Source organism: Lytechinus pictus, chromosome 12 (assembly GCF_037042905.1).
Source record: "Lytechinus pictus isolate F3 Inbred chromosome 12, Lp3.0, whole genome shotgun sequence".
NCBI classification, from domain to species: domain Eukaryota; kingdom Metazoa; phylum Echinodermata; class Echinoidea; order Temnopleuroida; family Toxopneustidae; genus Lytechinus; species Lytechinus pictus.
The window spans coordinates 2,520,294-2,543,992 of NC_087256.1; the positions used below are offsets into that span (position 1 = coordinate 2,520,294).

General features: G+C 34.4%; 1 protein-coding gene and 1 long non-coding RNA gene across 3 annotated transcripts; one reads left to right on the forward strand and one right to left on the reverse strand.

Annotated features, from left to right (window-relative positions):
* Positions 1-3,192: 3,192 nt before the first annotated feature.
* On the reverse strand, positions 3,193-13,347 carry LOC129273194 (L-seryl-tRNA(Sec) kinase-like). 2 transcript variants are annotated; one of them, XR_010295198.1, is made up of 7 exons: positions 12,979-13,339; positions 11,849-12,158; positions 10,845-11,046; positions 10,200-10,278; positions 9,348-9,441; positions 6,207-7,842; positions 3,193-3,726 (listed from the first exon to the last, which is right to left on the reverse strand). XR_010295198.1 is itself a non-coding variant. In XM_064107155.1 (6 exons), exons 1-6 carry the CDS (start codon positions 13,210-13,212, stop codon positions 7,661-7,663), a joined length of 1,101 nt encoding a protein of 366 aa, XP_063963225.1. In that variant the 5' UTR covers positions 13,213-13,347; the 3' UTR covers positions 3,193-7,660. The 2 variants fall into 2 exon arrangements, 1 of the variants encoding a protein (XP_063963225.1); XM_064107155.1 differs by having other exon boundaries at positions 3,193-7,842; positions 12,979-13,347.
* A 6,932-nt stretch (positions 13,348-20,279) lies between these two features.
* Positions 20,280-21,351, forward strand: LOC129272836 (uncharacterized). The gene is made up of 2 exons (XR_010295357.1): positions 20,280-20,405; positions 20,540-21,351. It is a non-coding gene; the product is annotated as an uncharacterized LOC129272836 (long non-coding RNA).
* The last annotated feature ends 2,348 nt before the right edge of the window (positions 21,352-23,699 follow it).

A 23,699-nucleotide genomic window follows, 5' to 3' on the forward strand; every position in this document is an offset into this window, starting at 1 on the left:
GATATACAGTCCACAAAGTACTGCCAAAATTAACATTCAAGTATAGAGTACTACTGTTGTAAGTTATGAAGGCATTAATAGAAAAAAAAGTTTTATAAATGGTCACAGCATTTTTATTTGTGTGCTGTCACACTTATTGAGAATTTCATTGTCACTTTATCGACAAATTTGTCTTTCCTTACTCAATTCTGTGCTTCTATTTTATTTTTTTCACAAAGTTCAAGTTGGAAAAAGGTGCCAAATATTTATTCGTTTAATTTGGCCCATTGATTCATATTCAAATACTGTGTATCTATCTAAATATGTTAGAAACTCTTCCTCTATATTTTCAAACAAATTTGCAAGTTTGATCAATGGTAGCAATGTAGATTGTGTACTCTTAGTTCCCAGTCCAATTCATCATTGAGCAATATGCCTTTTCCAAAGAGGCTCAACCCAAATGAATACAATATACAAGACAAGATATACTTGTTTTTTCAAACTCACAATATTGGTGATATAATGTATGTCTTGTCCCTTTGGCCACAAATCACCTTTAACAATCAAGGGAGAAAAGAGGGGAAAAGGGTTTTTTTTTTCTTACCAAACTAAAACAAAAATATTTTTTCTCTCTTATTTCCCAGAGAAAATAAATCATTCTGCCAAAATTAAGGTTGGGTATGCATGTATCAATGAAGTATTTTGATATCATGTATGTATGTGAAGCACTTGCAAATACCACTACTATTCCATAACTACAACTCAGAATTCTGTTTTATATGATCCATATTGTCGCATGTTTTGCTTCAATGTAGTTACGACAAAACCTTGATATTTACTCATGAAATAACAGTTCTCACAAAAATATGCACATAAGGTGGAGTAAGTACTTTTGAGTAATAAAAAAGGTTGCAATAGTGAGATACTTGAGTGACATTCAAGACTATCCTCATCCTTATTAGTTACCCTTAAGTTGTTCACCAAATACAAAAAATATCAACCGTTTGGAGCCAGATATGTGCAGCTACATTTGAATTATGTGGCCAAACTATAGTTCTTTTCCAGATCTTGTAATAACAAGCAGGGGGTTATCAGTTTCATCTTTTCATATTCCAGTTTAGATGAATTTTGTAATCTCTTGGGTACAAATTACGATCGAGATATAGTTTACTGCTATTCATCTTTTACTTACCGGTATTTTTGTTTTTCATGTGATCCACTGTGTGCAGTTCCCACAGCATCCATCTAAATCAATAAACTATTCATACTATATTATTATTTCAAGAAAACAAGCATGTACTGATGTGTTGAATCATCATCCTCAGGAATTCGGGATATGTTTGGATTTACCACATGTGCACAAATATTACGGACAGTAAAACATGGCAACATCAAGAACATCAAACATTTAATACATAAGATTATTTAGTGGATGATCAACCAATGAGGTTACAAAATTCATCAACACTAAAAGCTAAATGTATGATTGCTAATGAAGTTCCCGCTATTCATCCAACTTTGCATGCACTATCTGATCTTTATAGCTTTAAAAATACCTTGCATAATTGAAGAGTACTTTGTTCCTTTATATATTCCATTTTGAGAAGCTAAATGTTTAGAAGGTTGTTAAACTTGCAATAAAGTTATACTTTAGTTGTGCTATAGCAGAACTGCTGTGGGTAATTTATACATGTATCAAACCCAGTATAACTTATTATATGGGAAAATGAAGTATGTCTTTTACCATTTCATCCTGTAATAAGATGATATTTACAAACTAAGACTGTTGTTTGTTGAGAGTTTTAATTGTTCAGAAAATAAAGACATGTTATGTTTCCTTAAAAATGACATTGTGTCTGATTTCATTATTCACGGAAATATCTGCTATGTTGAGATAATTCAGCTAATAACGGTGAGGTAGTTGTGGAAAAACAATTTTGTAAGGCCTGTTGTGTACCAAGCCAATGAGCTATGATGCATCCACAACAATTAGTATAAGATACATTTTTGTTGCAGACCATACCATTTCTTTTAAATATTCAGTGCAAAACAATTTGTCCATTGTTGTGCCAACAATTTATTTTGTCATCTAACTTTAAATACAAGTAGCATCATTCATGATAATGTTGACATCATATGAAAATACTGATTGGTCTACACAACTGAGTGTAAGACTTGAAGTAGAGTACTTATCAACAGAAGTAGGCCAATTGTCTTCACCATTTTTAACACAAAACAAAAAAGTTTTTCGCCTAGTATTTTAACTTTGCCTTGTTAAGATATTTTGAAACAAAGCTCTGCTAAATAATGTTCAGATAAGCCCAGACAAATTGTGTCACTTATACTACTGTTAATCAATATGCATTACACACTCATGTTCTAAAGCTTTTTTAGTTTAAAAATCCATGATGTAAACAATTATTTCATTATGATGCTAAGAGTTTATTTTGATGTCATAAGTCTGTTAGATACTAATAATTTAAAGAATTTTCCCACAAACCTGTGTAGCTTTTGATAAAATTCATTTTACATTATTTTGTTATTAGGAATCTAAATGGACAACAACTTTTTGTCACCTTGCCCTTGGAACAAAAAAAATCACAGGCAGAAGACATTATTTGGACACATTATACCCTATTGACTTTGTATACACAATGTATCTGAATGCAGCTTGACTCTACAATGCTTTGGGCTTTGAATTCTTGTTGAGACAAGGCACCTCTAAGCTCTGGGGAGTAATTCATGAAAGGACTTGTCAGATGTTTTACCTAAGAAAGTCAAGTTTATCTGAGAGATACCATAGTAACACTCAGGCACACATGTGCTTCTCTGCCAATCAAATTCAAGGATAGTTGTGTCAGATCTCGCAACATGTCAGGTGACAAATTTTAATGAATACTCCCCAGCAACAGTTCATATATAGAGTCAATGGGATATAATGTGACTAAAAAGTGTTGAGAGGCATGATATGTTTTTAGTGTTTGAGCGTGACAGGATTTGTCACATATTTTCTATCTGATGGTTTACCACGGCAACAATCAGACTCCTGTGCTTCTCAGCCAATCAAAATCAAGGAAAGTTGTTCATGTTGGACCTAGCAACTTGCCAGATAACAAATGCTGACAAAATGCTCTCCTGAATGCCCACAAAACTAAATATGAAACTTTAAAAAAAAAATATTAAAACCTATAATAAAATTCAATACACACTCTATGATTTTATCTGGTATGGAATAATTTATTTATAAACATACACCATGGTACCATAACAAGCCACTGATTAAGATATGTTTCATTGAAATGAGTCTCTACACCGTTTCATCTACGTAAATATATTTTCCCTGCACTAAAAAGGTTACTTGATAATGATTGAAATTAACTGTTACTTATTCAATTTATTTAAATATGATCATATCTGACTCAGCAAGGCATCTCCAAATAAGAGAATGAAAATATATACACCAATAATTTCCAATTTCATAATCTTGAATTTCTTCAATGCTCATGTTTCAAGTTTAGGAATATGAGCATGCATGAAGCAGAATATAATATTTTCCCTTTCTTATCTCATATAAAACACTGTTGCTGCGCCTAGCGCCATGAGCATCTATAGATGGTGTGTCTGCTCAATAAGACATCACTGACAGCAGACAGTATTCAGTAAAAGAATTAATGACTGACTGATATTATGACTGTCAGAAACTAATTCTAGTTAAAGTAGTTGAAAGCTGGCAAGTGCCATCTTTTGCTCCTTAAGGACGTTCCACAGTTAAAATGAAATCCATCTCATTTTCACAAAATTTTGCAGAGAGTTACTTTGGTATAGATGCATTATGAAAATGCCAAAAATAACATAGGTTCATGTGCTTATTTTTTTTCTACGGGTCTTCAAAGTCGCCGTATTTGAATGATATGCAATCTTGCGCAATCAAGAGAATTATGCCTCTCTTAGACCTCGCGAATTCACCAAATGAGTTTAAATCTTCTTTACTCAGTAGATACCGCATCAAACTTCATCAAATTTTCAAGATATATAACAAAGTGTATACCAAAGTTAAAGAAAGTCTTTTAATTAGTAAAACTATATCTACTTGGAGTCAGCAGCGCCCTCATTTGTCAAGAATGGTGCAAAAACTCGGAAAAACAAATCTTCAAAGACGTGAATCTACTCAAAATCAAAAAAGTATTTTGTAAGCTGCACTTTTTTCAAAATCCATGTCATTTTCATCAAATTCGGCTAAATTGTAGAGGAATGCATATCAAAGGTGTAGGGAAGTTAAAAATATGGGGTCCATGTGCTCGTTTTTTAACTATGAGTGTCCAAAGTGATGCGAGTTGGCATGAAAATCGCCCAAAATGCGCCCAAAACGTGCATAAGTCTAATAATGCCGTCTAAAATGCGAATGGTTCCGTAGTTTTACCCCCAAGCATTCAAAATCCATATCATTTTCATCATAGATTTGTGAAGGATATATTTTGAAGACATTAAAATATTGAAAATATGGGGTCCATGTGCTTGTTTTTAAACTATTGGTGTCCCAACTGTTGCAAGTTGGCTTGAAAAGCGCCGAAAACATGCAAAAGTCTCTTAATACCCTCTAAAATGCAAATGGTTCCATATTTCGCTCCCAAACATTCAAAATCCATGTCATTTTCATCATACTCTCTAGATTTGTAGAGGAATATATTCTAAAGGCATTAAAGTATTAAAAATATGGGGTCCATGTGCTCGTTTTTAAGCTATTAGTGTCTAAACTGTTGCGAATTGGCTTGAAACAGCCCAAAATGCGCCGAAAACAAGTAAAAGTCTGATAATACCGTCCAAATGTCTAAAATACGAATGGTTCCGTATTTCTGCTCCCAAACATTCAAAATCCATGTCATTTTCATCATACTCTCTAGATTTGTAGAGGAGTATATTCTAAAGACGTTAAAATATTAAAATTATGGGGTCCATGTGCTCGTTTTTTAACTATCAGTGTCCAAAATGTTGCGAGTTGGCTTGAAACAGTCTATAATGAGCCTAAAACTGGCAAAAGTCTAATACCGTCCAAAATGTCTAAAATACGAATGGTTCCTTAGTCCTGTTCCCAAACATTCAAAATCCATGTCATTTTCATCATACTCTCTAGATTTGTAGAGAAATATATTTTGAAGAAGTTAAGACATTTAAACTATGGGGTCCATGTGCTCATTTTCAAATTATCAGTGTCCAAAGTATTGCGAGTTGGCTTGAAACAGCCAAAAATGCGCTGAAAACAAGCAAAATTCTGTTAATACTGTCTAAAATGCGAGTGGTTCCGCAGTCTTGCTCCCAAATATTGAAAATCCATGTCGTTTTTTATCATACATTGCACATAGATACTTTAGCACCTGAATATTCCAAATATGCAAATATTAACATGGGTCCATGTGCTTGATTATTTGCTATAGAGCTTAAAAGTTAACCCAAAATGGATGATGTTCTTAAGAATTGCGCATACAAAAGAATTTGGCATTTTTAGACCTCACGAGATCACACCATTGAGTTTAAAGCCATATTACTCAGTCAAAATCCATGAAAATTTCATCAAATTTTGCAATGTGATTAATAATTGTATCTGTGAGATGGATAATCTATCTATATTGCTGTCAATTGTTTGCTCATTTAAGTCTAACAACACTCTCAGTTCTTAGAAATTGCGGGAAAGATACTCAACCTCAAAAATTTCAATAACAAACTTGAGAAGTAAAAGAAATGCTACACTTTATTCAAAACCCATGTCATTTTCACCAAACTTTGCAAAGTTGTAGTGGAAGGTATACCTAAGAAGTGCAAACATTAAAAAATATGGGTTCATGTGCTTGTTTTCAAACTATCAGCACTCTTATTAGAGCAAATTTGCTTCTTAAAACACCCTAAAACGCGCCAAAAGCAGTATCTATGTGAGGAAAAATTCCGAACCACTTTTTAATTTATTCATACTCGGGGTCATATTCATCATACTTTGCAGCACTACAAAGAAACTATTTTGAAATTGTAGAGGAATAAAAAAATGGTCCATGGAATATTTCCAGTTTATTAGCTTCATGAAATAACACATCAGATCTGCAGTTAGTGCACATAAGGAGAAAAATCAGCTCACATTACCTACAGCTGATTAAATCAAAAGTTCATCCATTGTGACGTCAGCGCGCAAAGTGTAAAATATGCGCAGACCATGATGCGCACAAACATAACTGTGGAACGTCCTTAAGGAGAATATTGAAATAAAAAACTGCAAAACAAGGCCATATCACAAATTAACTGGTCCATGCATTTGCGATGTGTTAACAAAGACACTACAAGGGGAAGACGGGAAAGTCAATAGTGTGTAATGAAATTCCGAGGAAGAGCGCCCTACAGCACTGAGTAAGTAACAACATTATCGTATCGCGAAATGCGATTTTGGGTTGTGTACGCAACATCTTAAGATTTTTTTCTTCAAAGTTGTCTGTCTAAAATTAGAAATGAATATATTCTAGATATTTTTCGGTTCAGAAAAGGTGGAATTATCAGCGTGCGCTGCTGCTTGAGCCCTCTCTAAATTCCCTCTCTTATTTTCCCCACAGCCCCGTGCCGATACATAGCCACTTGCCGATGTGCGATGGTTTACTTACTCAACGCTATTGGACGCCCTTACCCATTAGCGAAATCAAGCGTTTCAAAAAATAGCCGAAGTGTCCAATCTCCCCTTGTAGTATCTTTGGCGTTAAGCTCTGGGACGTGCCAAAATTTGACTAATTTGGCGATAATGGTTATATTAATTACTCCACAAAAAAAGTGGCAGGTATGTGCCACAGGCGAGACAAAAAACGGGGGCTTTGGAGCAGGCTTATTGTAAAAAGGAGGGTCCTCGGAACAGGCTTCGGAACTATGAAAACAAGGGTCCTTGGAACGGGTCGCCTGCGTGTCAGTGCGTATGCATCATCCCTATGGAACGGCCTACGTGCATGAGGCGATGGTCGGACACAGTGATCTGCAGCCGCTTTCACCAAAATTGCAGCTCATTGTAGTGGATCAATGCTGACAGAACGGCATAACGAAAAATTTGCAAAGCTTTGGAACAGATTTCTTTTTTCTAGATAAGAAAATGCTATTCTTTGGAGCGGCTTTCTTTGTTCTTTTTCTCAAAAAAGATAAAAATGCTATGCCTTAGAACAGAAATTTGAGTGTAAAAATGGGGGTCCCCTCCACAGCACATACCCACCACGCATTATATACTGAGTGCCCCCCCCCCCCCCGGGTTTTATGTTAGGTTTAGGATAGGGTATAGTGTTAAATCGAGGGTTGAAGTTGGTCATTCCATTAATGTGTGGAATTTTTAGGGGAGCAATTGTCACCAGAGCAATCTGATTAAACAGTAGTGGGGGGGGGGGGCTCTAAAAGATTTATGTGCAGGAGACTGGTATTCATACCTATACCTTTTCATTAAAAGAAATAAGCATATGGTATATATTTAGCAATCACACGTATGGACCACCAACCTGACACTGTTTAAGTAGTCCAGGGGAGAATTTCATGAAAGGACTTGTCAGACATTTTATCTGACAAGTCCTGTTTTATCTGACAGTTACCATAGGAGCAGTGCCTCTCAGCAAATCAGAATCAAGGAAAGCTAACATAATACAATGCATGTGTCGCATATAGACCTCTCTAGAAATTACTTCACCGTCTTGCCCCTTAAACAGTTTTTGAAAAAATCATTAAAGTTTTCTCTTGACTCTGCATCAGCAGGAAGGTCTGGTGGAGTAAGACTACCTTTCCTTAGTTCATCAAGTATTGTTGTCTTGCCTTGGTTTAGAGCAGAAGCCAAGTCTCTCAGTTTAGTACTTGATAGTTCATCTGTAAATCATAAAATCAAGAAAATAACATTACTATTAAGTTGTATACTAGCCACATCAATGAAGGAGAGGAATAGGAAAATGTGTGCATAATAAAGAACAATATTTACGTGACACCACAAGAGTGGATCAAAGCTCGCCATGAAACTCTAGGTTGGTAATAATTACAATAATATTCTGCTTTTGGGCAATTCCATAGGTTGGTGGACATGAGCTCAATGTGTCTTTGTACTGTATAGCCCATCTGAACTGTACATTTTAATTGTGTTTGCCTTACTTATACTTATTGCTGGTTCTTTAATTGATGTTGAGGGCTTGAGGCAAGAAATGGAATGCATTTGTTTTACATTTTTTGATTTACACAGCCCAAGCCAGATCTCGAACAGTTTAGTGAATACATTAACAATGTACTGACCAATAAGTAAAAGAGAGGAGGAAACTTATTCAGAATGTTACCTTTAAACATAAACTGGTGTCTGAAATCCTACTCATATTATTACAGAAACAGAAACATGAATCTTACACACATTATTGAATTTTTAGTGACATTTATGTTGTTGACCATACATGGACAAAATGTAACGTGAGTAACCACTTTATCTGCACCCCTAGTAAAAACCATGTGTTCTTTATTTGTTTAATTATATACAAAGTTTGTCTCCCTAATATACTTCTTTGAAATGGATATAATCAACTTTCATAAAAGCCTTGTATGAGGACACTTTTCACTTATGTTGACTTTTCATTTTATGCATGTCCAAATCATGTAACATGAGTAACCGACACTTTTCAAAGATTTGCCAGGAGCATAATAAAATTTCCCAAGGTTTGTTTTTATACAAAGGATTGTCAGACTGCATACTTTGTTGTGATAAATGTTTAGTTCCTATCAATAATAATGGAGTTACAGCTCCAAGTATGAGTCAAGGTGTCTCCAAATGTAACGTGGATAACCGTGTTATAGCCCTTTTATATTTAGAGCTTGATACATCAGAACACATTCTCTTAGTGCTTAACTGATACTGGAACATTATTATCCTGGTCATTTGGGTTCTTGCTTACCCATAGACAAAGTATAGATTTGTTTTCTTCATTAATTCAATTCAATTTGCCCTTTATCTCTTTCTGATACAACAATTTGTCACTTTATCACCATTGTATTATTTAAATGACTGCTTTGAAACAATGTAAAACATTGAGAATTATTGTAAATGTGTACAATTCACATACAATGGAGGCTTGTGACTGCAAACAAGTAATATACAAAAAATGTTTGTCATTCAACTGACTTTAGAAAATCAAGCCAGTTAAATTTGCCTTGTAGCAGATTGGCCCTATGCTGAACAATTTATCAAATCTAGTCTACAACAAAGCTAGCAAGCATGCAAGTTATGTTTTCATTCACAATTAAACTTGTATTCAATTACACTTTTTTTCACAGCTCAATTTCATATTCATAGCTTTATCGTTTTAAAATCAAAACAAATATAAATCATGTGTGAGTACCTTTCGATGATGTTATAGTTTGAGAAATGTATTTTCTCAGAACTTGATCAGCCTGGTGAAGGAGGCTAGAAGCACATTCAGCTCTGCTCTGTTCCTAGAAAGGCAAAAAAATAAAATAAAATGAAATAAAAAATCAATAGCACATGATTAATAATTTAATTTTTGAATTAAGGGTAGCATTTCATGAAACAAATAGTAATATTCACTGACTATTATTTAAAAGCTAGTGAAATCCTTGCATTACATTTGACCGGGCATGATGGCTAGTGGTAGAGCAACCACCTCATGAACAGAAGGTCCTTGGTTCAATACCGGCTGAGTCATAACCAAAGAATTTATATATGGGGCCTTCTTGTAATGCACTCAACTTTTGAGATGGAGAGGGTAATAAAAACATATTATGTTATACAGGGCTTGCTTGAAAACCAGCTTAATGTTGATGTGGCTACCCTGGGTAAATAAAAGTGATGGTCATTATTATAGGATAAGAGCAAGTTATTCAGTAAAAATTGTTTAAGATCATATGGGAAATCCTTGTGAATATAAACAAAATCAGTTCCATAAAATATGCACTCCAAACCAAGAAAATACATAGGACCATCTTGAAAGGACTTTATTTGTATTCTTGATCATCCAACAGTATTGGCATAAATCCATTACATCATTCTAATCAAGTGGGCAGGTATGAAACAGTAGATCACCCCCCCCCCCCTGAACAATTGGATTTATGCCAGTGTTCAAATGGTTGTGATGCTACTTAAGCAAGTGCAGTAAGTATGGAAAAATATGGGTGTCAAACATACAAAAACATATTTCTATGACATTTTCAAAATGAATAGTTTAAGAACTAACCTTGGCTTCAAGATCTTCTTCAATAAGAGGCGGAGCAGGAGAGAGGAACGATGAGAGCAGTAACATCCATACAGATCCACTTTGTAAACACCAAGAAAGATATTACCAAAAGACAATAATTATATTTTGAAATGAAGAAAATGTATAAGTTTGATAAACAGAACATGTTTCCCAGTGAAGCTACCTCATTTCCAAACAGAAAATTATCACCGATGATCTCTATATAATTTCCATGTCAAAGATATGGTGTATTTACTTCAAAGTGTTTTCCATTTGATATCAAAATGTTATTTTCTTCATTTTCGTTTTGCAAACAAGAAAGATTCTCTACATTATTCTGCCATTTCATGGGCAAGAAAGATTAAGCTTTGTTAAAACATGGAAACACAATTAGCCCCACCTATATTAATAGACATGAAATATAATTAAAGCCTGTCTCTACCTTTGGTAAAGGGTCAGTTATGTGAACTATACTCAAGTATCATTGAACATTACAATATTACAAAAGGATAGTAGTCATCGAATGCTTTTTTTACCAATTAGAATGCAATGAATGCCAGAATTAATGGGCAGCTTGAACTAAAGTCTGTGGGATAATAAGTTGCACTTTTTAAAAAGCTCTATATTTCAAACATTAATACTTACAGAATAAAGTGGTCAAACTCTTCATCAGCTTCAATCAGGATTGAGTTTGCTTCCCAAGGTGCTTTACTTGCATCAGGTTGCTCTATTCTGGTTGCCATGGTAACAATTGTTTCTTCAGGAATTTTATCCTTTCTCCTTGCATTTCTTTTGATGGCAATATCTGTCCTGCATTCAAACCCAATCTGACAAAATCCAGTAGAATCTGTAGAATATGAATCATATTAAGAAAGGTTTTCTAAAATTTATCAAATTGTGATTTTAAATTGGGGATTTTTAAGAAAAAGGGGAGGTCCATCCTAACATCATAATAAAAGACACATATGTGAGAAAAATAATGATGACAGTTTGGCGAAATCCAACAAAAACTTATTTACAGAATTTTTATTTTATGACATCACATGCAAACAGCTCCCCCAATGTCACAACTGGCTAGCACAGTGCTGTGATGCATTGATTGGATATATCAATCTGAGTTGTAGCTCGACAAATCTTCTGATACCTTGTTTAATTGCTTCAGAATGTACTATATTGAATAACTGAGCATATCTTTTCTCCAGAAGAAATCAACTCCTTGCAGAAAGGATATAATGCAGAGACACTCTGTCCTCTGTCAAAATCATTAATCATTAATCTACAAATCTATTCATCTTTTCAATAGATTTGAAAAGGGGATTTCTATTAATACTTTTGTTACAACAAAATTCAAAATGCAAGCCGAGTTTACTAAAAGCCCCTCATTTTTAACACTTAATTTATATTTCTATGTATTTCACTTTAAAAACATTTAAATTACAGTTTTAAATCATTTCTATTTTGTGTCATTATTATCTTAATGTATTTTATTTGTTTTTCTTACAATGAAAATTCTCTGTACCCACAATATAAGAATTAGTATAATTTCCTTTTATTTTCATCACAGATATTTCAACAAGCACTATTGTTCGTCAGTTAGATGGCAATTATTCAGCCTGGATATTTCATGTTCACAGCTACATTATACTCACACTTGCGGGCAAGCTGATATAGGTTGTATCTCATACTCCTGTAAAACATGTTATCATCAATTAAGATGATGACACAATGTTCTTTATCATTTCCTTGAACTGCTTCTCCTGACAGACAATCAGCCATCTTCATCCATACTTCTCTCTGTACAGCTGAAATATCTTGGACATCACTTGAAGGAATACCATTGCCAATTTGAAGATTTGTAATGACTTGAAGCAACGTCCTCTGTTTCTGCATTACTTCTCCGATGATGAAATCCAAACATTCAATGATCTGACGTCTGTATTCCTTCCATAGAGTATGTTGCTGATGTGAAACAAACAAAAAATATTCTTCATGGTATTCCCCTCGGGAGGGCATTCAAATTGTATCTTGATAGGGGTGTGCCTCACAAAACCCTGAAATGGAGGTCTAAGGAACTGACTTCAAGGGTAAAATACGGGGGCTTGGGAACTCAATATATACCGGGCGGTGTAAAAAAACAGGTACTGTAAGTGCACGCAAGCACTGTGCATGTATTATGTGGGCACTAGCCAGCCGTGTATGGAGCTGCTAGTGACTACTTATGGAGGGAGTTGTGAAGCTGTGCGTGCAGCTCTCGCTGGACGTCTTTTCATATTTTTCTCGATTTTTTAATGAATTCTTGTTTCAAAATGAAATCAATATCGTAGAAATGTCAAAAATTAAGTTGTATCCCATCTACATGATTTAGGGCTAGATCTTTTAAGTTTTAGAAGGAAAGTAGAAATCTCTGGGGCGAAAGTTTCAGATTTTTTTTGCGGTACAGGCACATGAATGGGACGCAATCCCTGACTCTGTGGAGGGTAAGCATATGTTAGTAAATGATTTTTACTCTCTAGGAGCCTCCTGGCTACCAGTAAATACAAAAATTATCATTATTTTTACTAATGTCGGTTTACCCACATGGGTCATGGCCACATTACTAATGAAAAATAGATTGCAACTGTTACTGTCTGTACATGAAAAGATTTTTTATTGTTACAAAACTTCTAAAGTGGCATTTTAATGTGTGTTGTACACTGCATAGATCTACATTTGAATTTTTTTATTTTTTATTTTTAGATACCCAACAGGCAGGGTGGTAGAGTGAAAAAGTGATACAAACCTGTACTTGGGAGTTATTTGATGAGACGAGCTGGACAGTCGGATCGAGATTCTGTGGAATGATTTTATCGTAACACAAATGCACAACATCGGCGGTGCCTGGCCATCCTCCCGCTCCCTCAGCGCCGGCGATGCCTCTCACGGTCGCGAGCTCCGAGAGAAGTCGGCATAAAGTTGTCTTTCCCGAGGCTGGCAAACCACACATGGCACAGATTATGAATTTGGTGGAAGTCATTGTTATTTCTTATGCCGAATTTTCTATCATTATCCAATATAATGATAAAAACACTTTAAATCAGGACTATTTTTCCTAAACTCTCGACAACATCGGCTGATTCCCCAAATTGCACAACAACAAAAACATGTCTTTAACTATGGAACGCCAGATGAGGGTGGGCGTGGTGCAAAATATATGGTGGTGGATAAAAAAGGTTATTTTATTTATCCACCTCTATGGTCGACCCCTTTCAAAACGGAACTATGGAAGATGCCTTAAGAGACAGTAAACAAACACGGACAAATTAAATATGAACACAGTTTGTAGCGATAACAACCTCAGTTATCATAAAATAATACTTTGAATTAAATTACAAAGGGAACGGTTTCCCACCATGTCTATGAAATAATATTTTTTCTGAGTCTATTACCATTCGTCATAATTAAGTTAGTCATACTTAAGTTAAAGTAAGTAAATGAAAATTTAAGAGTGTATATTATTGGATTCAGTCATTTGAAATTACAAACTATACAGTATATATCCCCAGCCACCCCCCCCCCCCCTACCCGTGCTCCTATATTTACTTTTTCATTTATATGCTTTATTTAGTAAATTTGTATCATTTATATTCCAGTTTATACTGATGAAACTAGAAATAAACGAAAAGAAATTGAGTTAAATTAAGATATGATTGATTCGTCGTATATTTTTATTTCAGCATACTAATTATCTTCTTTTAAAATGAAAATTTCTTCACATACTATATACATGCATATCATCCTATTACACGAATCATTAATTTTGGTAAATGAACTTTCTTCTTTGTTGTCGCTGCGTTTTAATTATTGCAGTGTGGCTGTCATTTCGGAGAAAAAATTGTGCTTGCATGACATGTTAATGAAATTTATAATGTTTCTGATGAAAAGATTTCTAATTATGTATGCACTTCCTTTACATGTTATAAATCGTGTATAAATGGGACAGTATATATGGCAAGCAAAGGTATATCAATTTGTGTGCATTTTCCATCCATGACAGTTGTAATTGTTATTCTATATTATATAAAATGCCTCTGTAATTTTCTGTTGTTTTTTGTTTTTATAACGCTCTCAATCAGAAAAATATATATGAAAATGTTCATATGATTTCACTTTATTAATGGTTTTCTGTTTTTAGTTTTATTTTATTTTTTAATCTGCCCCGGCATCGGCCCCGTCCCATTCACCCCATTGTTCACCGTCGCTCTGTATATAAGATCTCTTGATCTCACCGCGTCATAGTACTTCCGACCAATCAGACGAAGGTAGGATTAGGAGTGGAAAACAGATGAAGGTCCCGCTATTATAAGAGCTTAACAATATTATGAGCAGATACAATTATTCAGATTAGCTACTTGTCCTTTTGTTTACCAACCAATAAGATCTGTGACTCAATAATGTAAAACATCTGGGTTGCCTCTCCCACACATCCAGTTATATTTCATCGCTCCATTTTAAATTTCATTTGATTTTACACTAGTTTCTACTTTATAAATTGGAGAAATATACATAAAAATCAGCTCCAACTGTTTGAGAGTTATAATCAAACTACACAACACCATTGCAATGTGGTTATTGCAATATATTTGCTGATGATGTTGATGTGGTTGGTATGTTAGTCGGGAAGATAATACCGATGTTAATGCGAAATGCAAATCAATTATTTGATATATTATAGACTCCAAAATAATAAGGATAAAACTAAGCTATTATGATATTAACAACAAAACATTAAAATGAACTTAACATTTGTATTGCAGGACATAATACCGAGCAAGTTAAATATATTAAATATCTCGGAATCAAGATTGATGACCAGTTGAATTAAAATCTTCATACTAAATATTCTATATTAATCTGCAGCATAAAGTCCATATCTTGCTAAATTTGGCAAGTTTGTTACGTCTAATTTATTGTATAAATCCACATATCAACAATGGTATGATTATGCAGGTTCTGTATGGGTTAATTGTCCTGAAGTTTACAAAAACAAATTGTTGAGAACGTCGATTTAAAACAAGAAACACGGATTCTTTATAATCATACTGTACCTCAACCGATGAATTGCTCTGAAAACAATAATTTAAATATGCCGGTACCAAAATATGGAATGACCTTCAAATAAGTCTTCAAAATGCAGTATCTTGAAACTTGAAGAGAAAAACTTGTACCAGAGATTCCTCTTTAAGATTAAAAAGAAATCCATTCTGGTTATCCTCATGTAAAACAAACACATTCAACAAGTAAAACCAAAAAATTTAAGAATGGTGCTTTTCCAAGACTCACACGTTTCTTATAGAAATAACATGGAAAATAAATTTTTAATTATTGTATGACAGCTGTGCAATACTGTGCTTTTTATCTTTTTATCCTATCTCCATATATGTAACTTTAATCTATATCTTTATCTATTGTGATTCTTTTAATATGTAATTCTTCTTATATCATATTTTACTACCATTGTGTTAACATGTACAATATTCAGTGTGAGACTGCCAATCATATTTCTTTTTGCAATAAACCTGAATTGTATTAATAATGATTTTAAATAAAAATAAACAGGAAATTATAATTCTAAATTCTGATGTTTTTTTTTTTACATTTTGAATATTTCGCAATATTTAAGGACACAAGGCTTTGAAATATATTTCATCATGTGTCCACGTTTTTGATCGAATAAAATAGGAAACATTCAAAATTATTTTAATCTCTATTTGGTTTGCCATGAAACTGGCGGCACCGCAGTCAACATGATCATTGCATTGTTCCTGTAAAGAGTGAAACATGTTTATTTACGAGACAAGGAATCGACATCTTCACCATCTATGTGAATCCTGTCTACGAGTTTGAAAGTATTTATATTGTCTTAATTCTTAGACCTGAGTTTAATTATGTTTTTAGACCTAAAAGAAAATGATATGACAATCTTTAATACGTAGAAATAGACTACAAGATGTTACAAAATATGCAGTCTTCTAATGAATTTAAAAAAAAATGAGGGATCTTAGATGGTTTGCAAGGGAAATTGCAAACCATCTAAGATCCCTCATTTATTGTTTTTTTTTTATTCATTAAAAGTAGCAAGAGAACGAAGCAATTGTTTTGAAAATTGTCACCTCTTACATGAAAATCTAATTTTGTGGGAGATTCTAACATAACCATATCGAAAAAATAAATTGATATTTTACACTGTCTTTTTCAGTTCCTTTTTTCTCGGTTTGATATTTTTCGTACATATAATAAAAAGGAAAAATCTCTTCTCAGTGCCGTTTTCTTTTCACGCCATTACGAAATTAAATAATATTTTACATGAATAATTACCATGATTATGAAATATCAGTGTTGCTCAATATTCTCAAATGCAAGAGTGAGATCTGAACATACCTCTTCGTTAGTTAGATAGAGTTTATATTCCCTTATGCATTCGAATTTTACTCTGAAACTTTCGTATTTCACGTTTTGGAAATGATAATACACGGAGAATTTTGTACTTTTTTGTACTAAATATTGTTCCTCATTGTTTCACAAAAGCATCGCCCTTTACCGCCCCTCAGTGACACAGACACACCCGACGCCGCTCTTTTCCCCTTTGACATCGCCGCGACATCATACTTGTATAGCCAACAGACGCGAGCGAGTGAGTTGGATAAAGATTAGGCGGGAACAATAGATGAAAGGTGCCGTAGCTTATAGCGCTAATCGCCTAATGGTTATTTCTTTATGCCTGTCGCTTTATTCTATCAAATTATTCTTGATCCACAATGCACTCCCATATAGCGTACATCACAGAGAAATGGGCGATATTTTCTAGTCACTTCAGTCATGTGAGGTTTACTTAGAAAATTATTTTGTAAATAAATTGGCACAAGTGGAATTCAGATAAAATAAATCTCCAACTTGTTCACTCCGCTCCCTCGCCTATTATTACCTCAATAATTTGAACTCAGTTGACCCTGGTCTTTTTGCAAAGGTTGTATCAACTTCTTCACGAGAGTATTGTTATAGGATATATTGAATCATAAAAATATGAAAATATGTATATGTGTTACAAGAAAATTTAAACGTAAAACATTTAACATCATTTGGCTTAATCAACGCTTTAAATCTTATTTTGCAATTTTAAGTTTATATCACTATTTTCCCCGCCTTTGTTACATAATAATACATGAAGATTTGCATCAAATATTTTATTTTGAAATATATGCTGACAAAGTAATACCCACGGCCTATTTTTGCTGTTATTATGAAGTACTGCAATTATCTTCTTAATATGAATATTGCTCTTTTTAGTAATGAAATTATTTATAATATTCTGTTGTTTTTTGTCATTGAATATTGGGTTTTGCAATTTTGAAAGGATCAAATTAAAATAAAGTTGACCCATGAGTACTACATCAGTAACTTCTCTTTTATCAATAATTTAGATGTCCAATCAAAGTATTTGATCATCTATAACCCAGCTCCGCTTTCCTCAAAATCGAGACAATATTGATAAAGATAGTGTTGAAGCAGAATGAGCAGAATTCTCGTTATTCTACACTGGGGAAAATAATATAACATGTTTAAAATCTACGGACAGTCTTTTACATTCGCATAAATTAAGTCATGTCATCAGAAAAAAACATCATCGGCTCAATTTTATTCTTTGCAGTCCAATTCTCCTCTTCATTTTAAAAATTAAAAAAAAATCTTTTGTTTCCAATAAAAATATATTTCAGGATAAAATGCATTTTTCAGAAGCCATTAAATAGTTTTTCCCTTTGTTTTGTGATGATTTTTTTTCCTTTCTAATTCTCTCAAGGCTCCCACTTTCACTTCATCATTTTCTTTACTTTAAAGTTCTGTTCCGCTTTTATTTCTTTAAGGGGACCCATGAACTAAAAGATTTGATATGAGCCATTTTGCTTGTCCATTCTCACAGTATATATATTTTCAGTCTCTGCTCGCATGCAGGCAGCTTCCACTTTCATTAATTACATTAAACAATTGCCCTCTTTCCATTCATATATTTTATTTCATTTTGCTCGTCGTGTTAACTGTACCTCAATACCAAGAAGTAATGTTGGTTATTAATATGTCTTAATCATATTTTGAGATGCCCCTTCCCCTGAATTACAGTAATCAAGCTCTCAGTTGGCCTCTCAAATCCCATTTATCTCTCCACAGGCCTAGACCTCATTACACCATGTATATACATTTCAATCTGCGCCTATATAATGACAAAATTGATTTTTTTTTTGGACTTATCTATAAACATTGGAAAAAAACACCTGTTTATTTGTTTACTTGTTTTATTCGAATTGATATGCAAACACTTTATGCATATGTATAGTTTGTTATACTGTATATTGTTTATATGTTGTACTCTCATTACCCGAAAAGTGGTCGATAGAATGAATAAAATCTTATCTATACATGTGTTTTCATGATATTTAATTCCAGGCTGATAAATCATTTGCATTCTGTAGGATATGTGGAAAATTGGTTGGAAATAATTCCCTGGTCTATTATATGAAACTGGCTATATACACAATAAGTCCTCTACTCCCACCCCTCCCTTCAAGCCGATAGTAGTTTACCATAAAACAAACCTAAATTGGTTGGTTGAGTCTAGTGTAGAGGTGGCGCTATACCATCGGTTACACTTCGTAATTCCGAAGATTCGTAATTCCGAAGGTTCTTTATTCCGAAGGTTCGTAGTTCCGAAACACGCAAATTGCCTATACCTCGATGTTCGTTAATCCGAAAACGTAAAAGGGTTCGTTAATCCGAACATTTGTGGCGTTATTCCGAAGGTTCGATAATCCGAAAAGGAAATAAGGTTCGATGTTCCGAAGGTTCGTTGTTCCGAACGTTCGTTAATCCGAAAACGAAATAAGGTTCGTTGTTCCGAAGGTTCGTTAGTCCGAAAACGAAATAAGGTTAGTTAATCATTTAGTTTTCGGACTAACGAACCTGCGGAATTACGAACCTCATTTCGTTTTCGGACTAACGAACCTTCGGAATTACGAACCTTCGGAAATTCGAACCTTCGGAATAACGAACCTTCGGAATATCCGAACCTTCGGAATGACGAAGCTTCGGAATTACGAATGTATGCGGCTACCATCGATATCCGATGATTTCCGCCAGGCTAAGCGAGAGGGATTCCACCCTCCCCTGTACAGATCTCGTCATTCGATTTTACTATTAATTGCACTGTGTGTGAGATATAAATTCACCGAGGAAAGGCGTTATGGAGTATTAAAATCTTATGAGTATTTTGTTTAATAAACATCTTTTGTTAGATTTGACAGTTAGTACTCGTGCTTGTGTTTTCCTTTCATGGATATGGGTGTTATTGGTTTTAATAATGTGTCTTTCGAAAACATCATAAGCGCTCCTTACTCCATATCTTCGGTTATCAAAAAACCGAGTAAAAATATAGAACAGAAGAAGAAAGAAAATGGTATCTACATGAAATTCCCAATAGAATCTCCAGATATAAATGCTTTTTGTTTTTTATTCTCTTATTCCCCCCCTCCCTATTTACATATATATATATACATAGGTCTATAATGCGACATACTACTTCAAAATCAGCCTAAATAAATAAGACTGAATATAAATACACACAACAACGAAATAGTAAGTAAACAAATATAGGTATTCACATGTATTAGTACATGCACATATATTTGTTTATTTATTCTCTACAGTTGGTAAAATTTTCCGCTGCCTTTTATAAAGGCTAAAATGGCCGGAAAATTTTCTAAAGCACAGGATGGCTGACTTATAATCCTTTTGTGTGCACGTAATCTTGGTGTAACGGAGAATTTATTATTATTGTCTATTGTTCCTTTGACGGCACTCACCGCGCGCGCACGCTGATCGACCGCACCACGTGATCGCCCAGTGGTGACCAATCAGAAGCGAGTATTCGAGCCGACAAAACAACAATAGATGAAAAGTACCGCCGGTAAAGGGGAGTGTGTTGAAAAGAATGGTACTTAGTTTTGTTATAAATACAGAACAAATTTCTCCCAATGTCACTTTACCACGTGACTTCCACACGAGTAGATACTCCTTCAAGTTCGCTCTGAATATTTTAAACTACAAAAAAGGATCTGTTAGCTGGCACCCTATCAAAGGCAGTCATTCAACATTCAAGCCCAAGATCAAAGCTCCAGAAGAGTAAGTACAACTTTATGCATTTTATAATATATATAGCTCCGTTCGTATTAGAACGACTGTTTGAAAATGTTTACTCTTACCTTATGATCATTAGCTAATCTTTCTGTTTTTCTCTCATTTTCCCCCTGCTGCAGGTAATGGATAATCTATCAATGGCCTCAATTCGCTCATTCCACAATCTACCAAATCTTACCACTTCGTCATCGATTGCCATCGCCTCCTACGAACCTGATTTCAGCAAGGCCATCGCTTCAATTATCTGGTCTCGACATCGTACTCAAACTACGTCTGTCATCTTCAAATGCAACATAGCCAACTGTCCACTATGCCCATCAGATGCCATTCCGTCATCTCAGACACATACGCAAGCAACGAAGAAACTACGACGAAAGTGTGTTCGCGCCAAGAGGACGGTCGAACGGAAAGACAGTAAATCGAAGACTGCTTCGATCACGGACTGCACTTTGGACATAACTTCATCATCGAATCCGTCTGTCCGTCCTTCTGATTGTCAGGTGAACTTCTCTGTGAAATCCATCTTAAGCGGACATGTCCATCGACCTGATTGGCCAAGGATGACATCATTCTCATCACCATCAAGTGACAGCTTTCGCTTATCTTCCTGTAGTTTGATCGAAGTCAGGAGCAACCGAGTCATCGACGTCAAGGAGACAACAGAATCTCGTAACCTGGTCTCTTCGTCTATGCCTTCGAAACGACGTCGGGTCAGCCTGATTTAGGATCTCAAAATGGACTCTATATATGGATAAGAGACTCGTTGTGATGGAGGAAATATAAATAAAGACTTTGTTTTATTTACTGTATTGCCAGTGCACATTTGAATGTGTAACTGTCTGCCAGTTTGCAATATTGGACTTCGACGTGTTTTGTGATGATTATATTTTATGAAGGAAAATAATAAATTCACAGTTTCAGGTTCAACGTATATCACATATCAACTTGAGTCTTTGTTTTAAGATAAGCCTTGTGTATAATAGTGAAATCGTGAAAGAGATAGATATAGGGTGAGGAAAGAGGGGACATTTTTCAATTCGTATAATTATGTAGATTCATCTCATCGCTATATACGCGAAAATTGATTTACAATTGTAAGTCAAAATATCACCCCTCTGCATCCTATTAATCAAGAGAGTGAAATACAGAAGTGAAGGGAGATCAAATGTAAGAAAAAAGGAAAGACGTAAAATAATGACAGGGCGAAAAGGAGAGTAGAAAATAGTGCAAAGGAAGTAGAAAGGGAAGGGGAGAACAGGAAAATGGAAATAATGGAAAGACATAAGGAGGAAAATATTTTTTAGAAAGAGGGAGAAAAGAGAAGGAGAAAAAGGAAAAGTGGCAACAAACTTGAGAGAGACACAGGGTACTGATTGAATCAAGGTGACAAAGAGTGAAACGGAAAAGGTAAAGGAACAAAAAAGAATAGAATAAGTAAGCGAAAATGTGAACGCCGGAAAGAGTAAAACAGCGATAATACCAATTTGGTGGAGGAAACGGACAGGTGGCAGGCAAATGATTAATAAAAAAGAAAGAAAGCAACACAGCTATATAGAAACACTATATAGGGCATAATTTTTAACGACTATTGTTTGTACATGGGTTTTTAGAAGATTAATATTACATTCAATCAGACCATGGAACAATTTTACAATTAATAATTTATACGAAGTGGTAAGAAATTAAAACTTTTTTAATGCTTAAATCCGAAAGCAGATACTATATTGCGACTCAGACTGTAACACTCAAGCAAAGGAATCTGCCGATTGATTAAAGGGGAGGTTTAACTTTTCCAAAGGACAAGTAAAGGAGTGTAGTTGTAAACAAAGAATTGGGTATTTTTTAAAGGATTCATTAAGAAATGTTTTTGTTCCTTATATAAGTCACACATATACTTTCGACAACGTAAACAAGTTTGCATGTACTTCTAATAATGATTAAAAAAAAACATTCAGAGTATGAAACGGGCAGCAATTTAAAAAGAAAATGGAAAATCTCATAACAGTTTCGATTTCTTTTCTATTTATTGAGCAGTTTTCCTAATAATATTAAATCGTGTTTCATAGTCTGATAAACCTGCTGTCGTGACAAGAAATACATACACGTTATTTCGAATCCCTAAAACAATGAAAACGATGTGCCCTCATCCCTATCAGAAACCATATGAAATGTTAATTGTTGTGTTATTAATATAGGCCTAAGTTTGTTGATTCAGTAATGATAACATTTCATTGTATACTTAATAGGAACCACACAAAAATTTGCATCATCGCAATTTCAATACATAGCATTTAAATAGATCCATAGTAAGCCCTATAATAAGACTAATCAAATGCAGGTAAGAAAAAAAAATCAGCGATTGTCGAATATCCTCTTGAAGAGGGAATTGAACAGTAATATTTTATCGTTCCCTGACCTTTTAAATAATTTACTATATATACCATTTCTAAAAAACGGCCATGTTATACCCAGTCTCGACTCTTGAATTAATTAATTATTTATTATAAGTAATAAATTATTAATTAATTAATTTATTTATGTATTATTATAATTTTTTAGCTCATTATGCCTCTAATTTTAAAGCAAAGAAACCCCATGGAAAGTTCAATTTAGGCAAAAATTTGGAATTTTAGGGGCTTTTTGGAGTCTTGGACTTGGGACCGATGTTGGATTTGTTTTTGTGAAAATTCACTATTAATTTTAGCGTTTCATACTTCTTAGGCGGACGCTTTACCTCTATCTCTTGAATTAAGTCTATCTACTGCCTGAATTGGGAATGTAATTCTAAAGTTAGTAAAACTAAAGGTAAGCATAACAATTTTGTAGTTTTGAACTTAGTTTCGAACTTAGTTTCAAACAGAAATCATTGGAACAGGTCGTTCCGCCGTCTTAATGGAAATGGCCGTAGATAGGCCAGTCCCACACATAACAATTCATGTTTGTTTGCAATAAAAAGACATGAACCGTTGAACGGCATAGTCAGAGATCTAAATCAAATCAAATACAATGGGATTCCTCTTGCAATCTTTTGTGGAATAGTCCAGGGAAGATCCCGGGAAGATATCATGTTTTGGGTGAATTATGAACAATCGACATAGCCTCATGTCATGACATAACCCAGAGAGCTCCCGTCCGCGCAGCGGGCGGGAGCCCAGAAGCTCACAGTGTATTCTACCATTGCCACCGGACAAGGGTGATTTATGGTCTAAATATTTCTCCAAATGAATTGTGAAAACAAAAAGTGTACAATTACCACGATTATATGGATGAAGGTCTAGC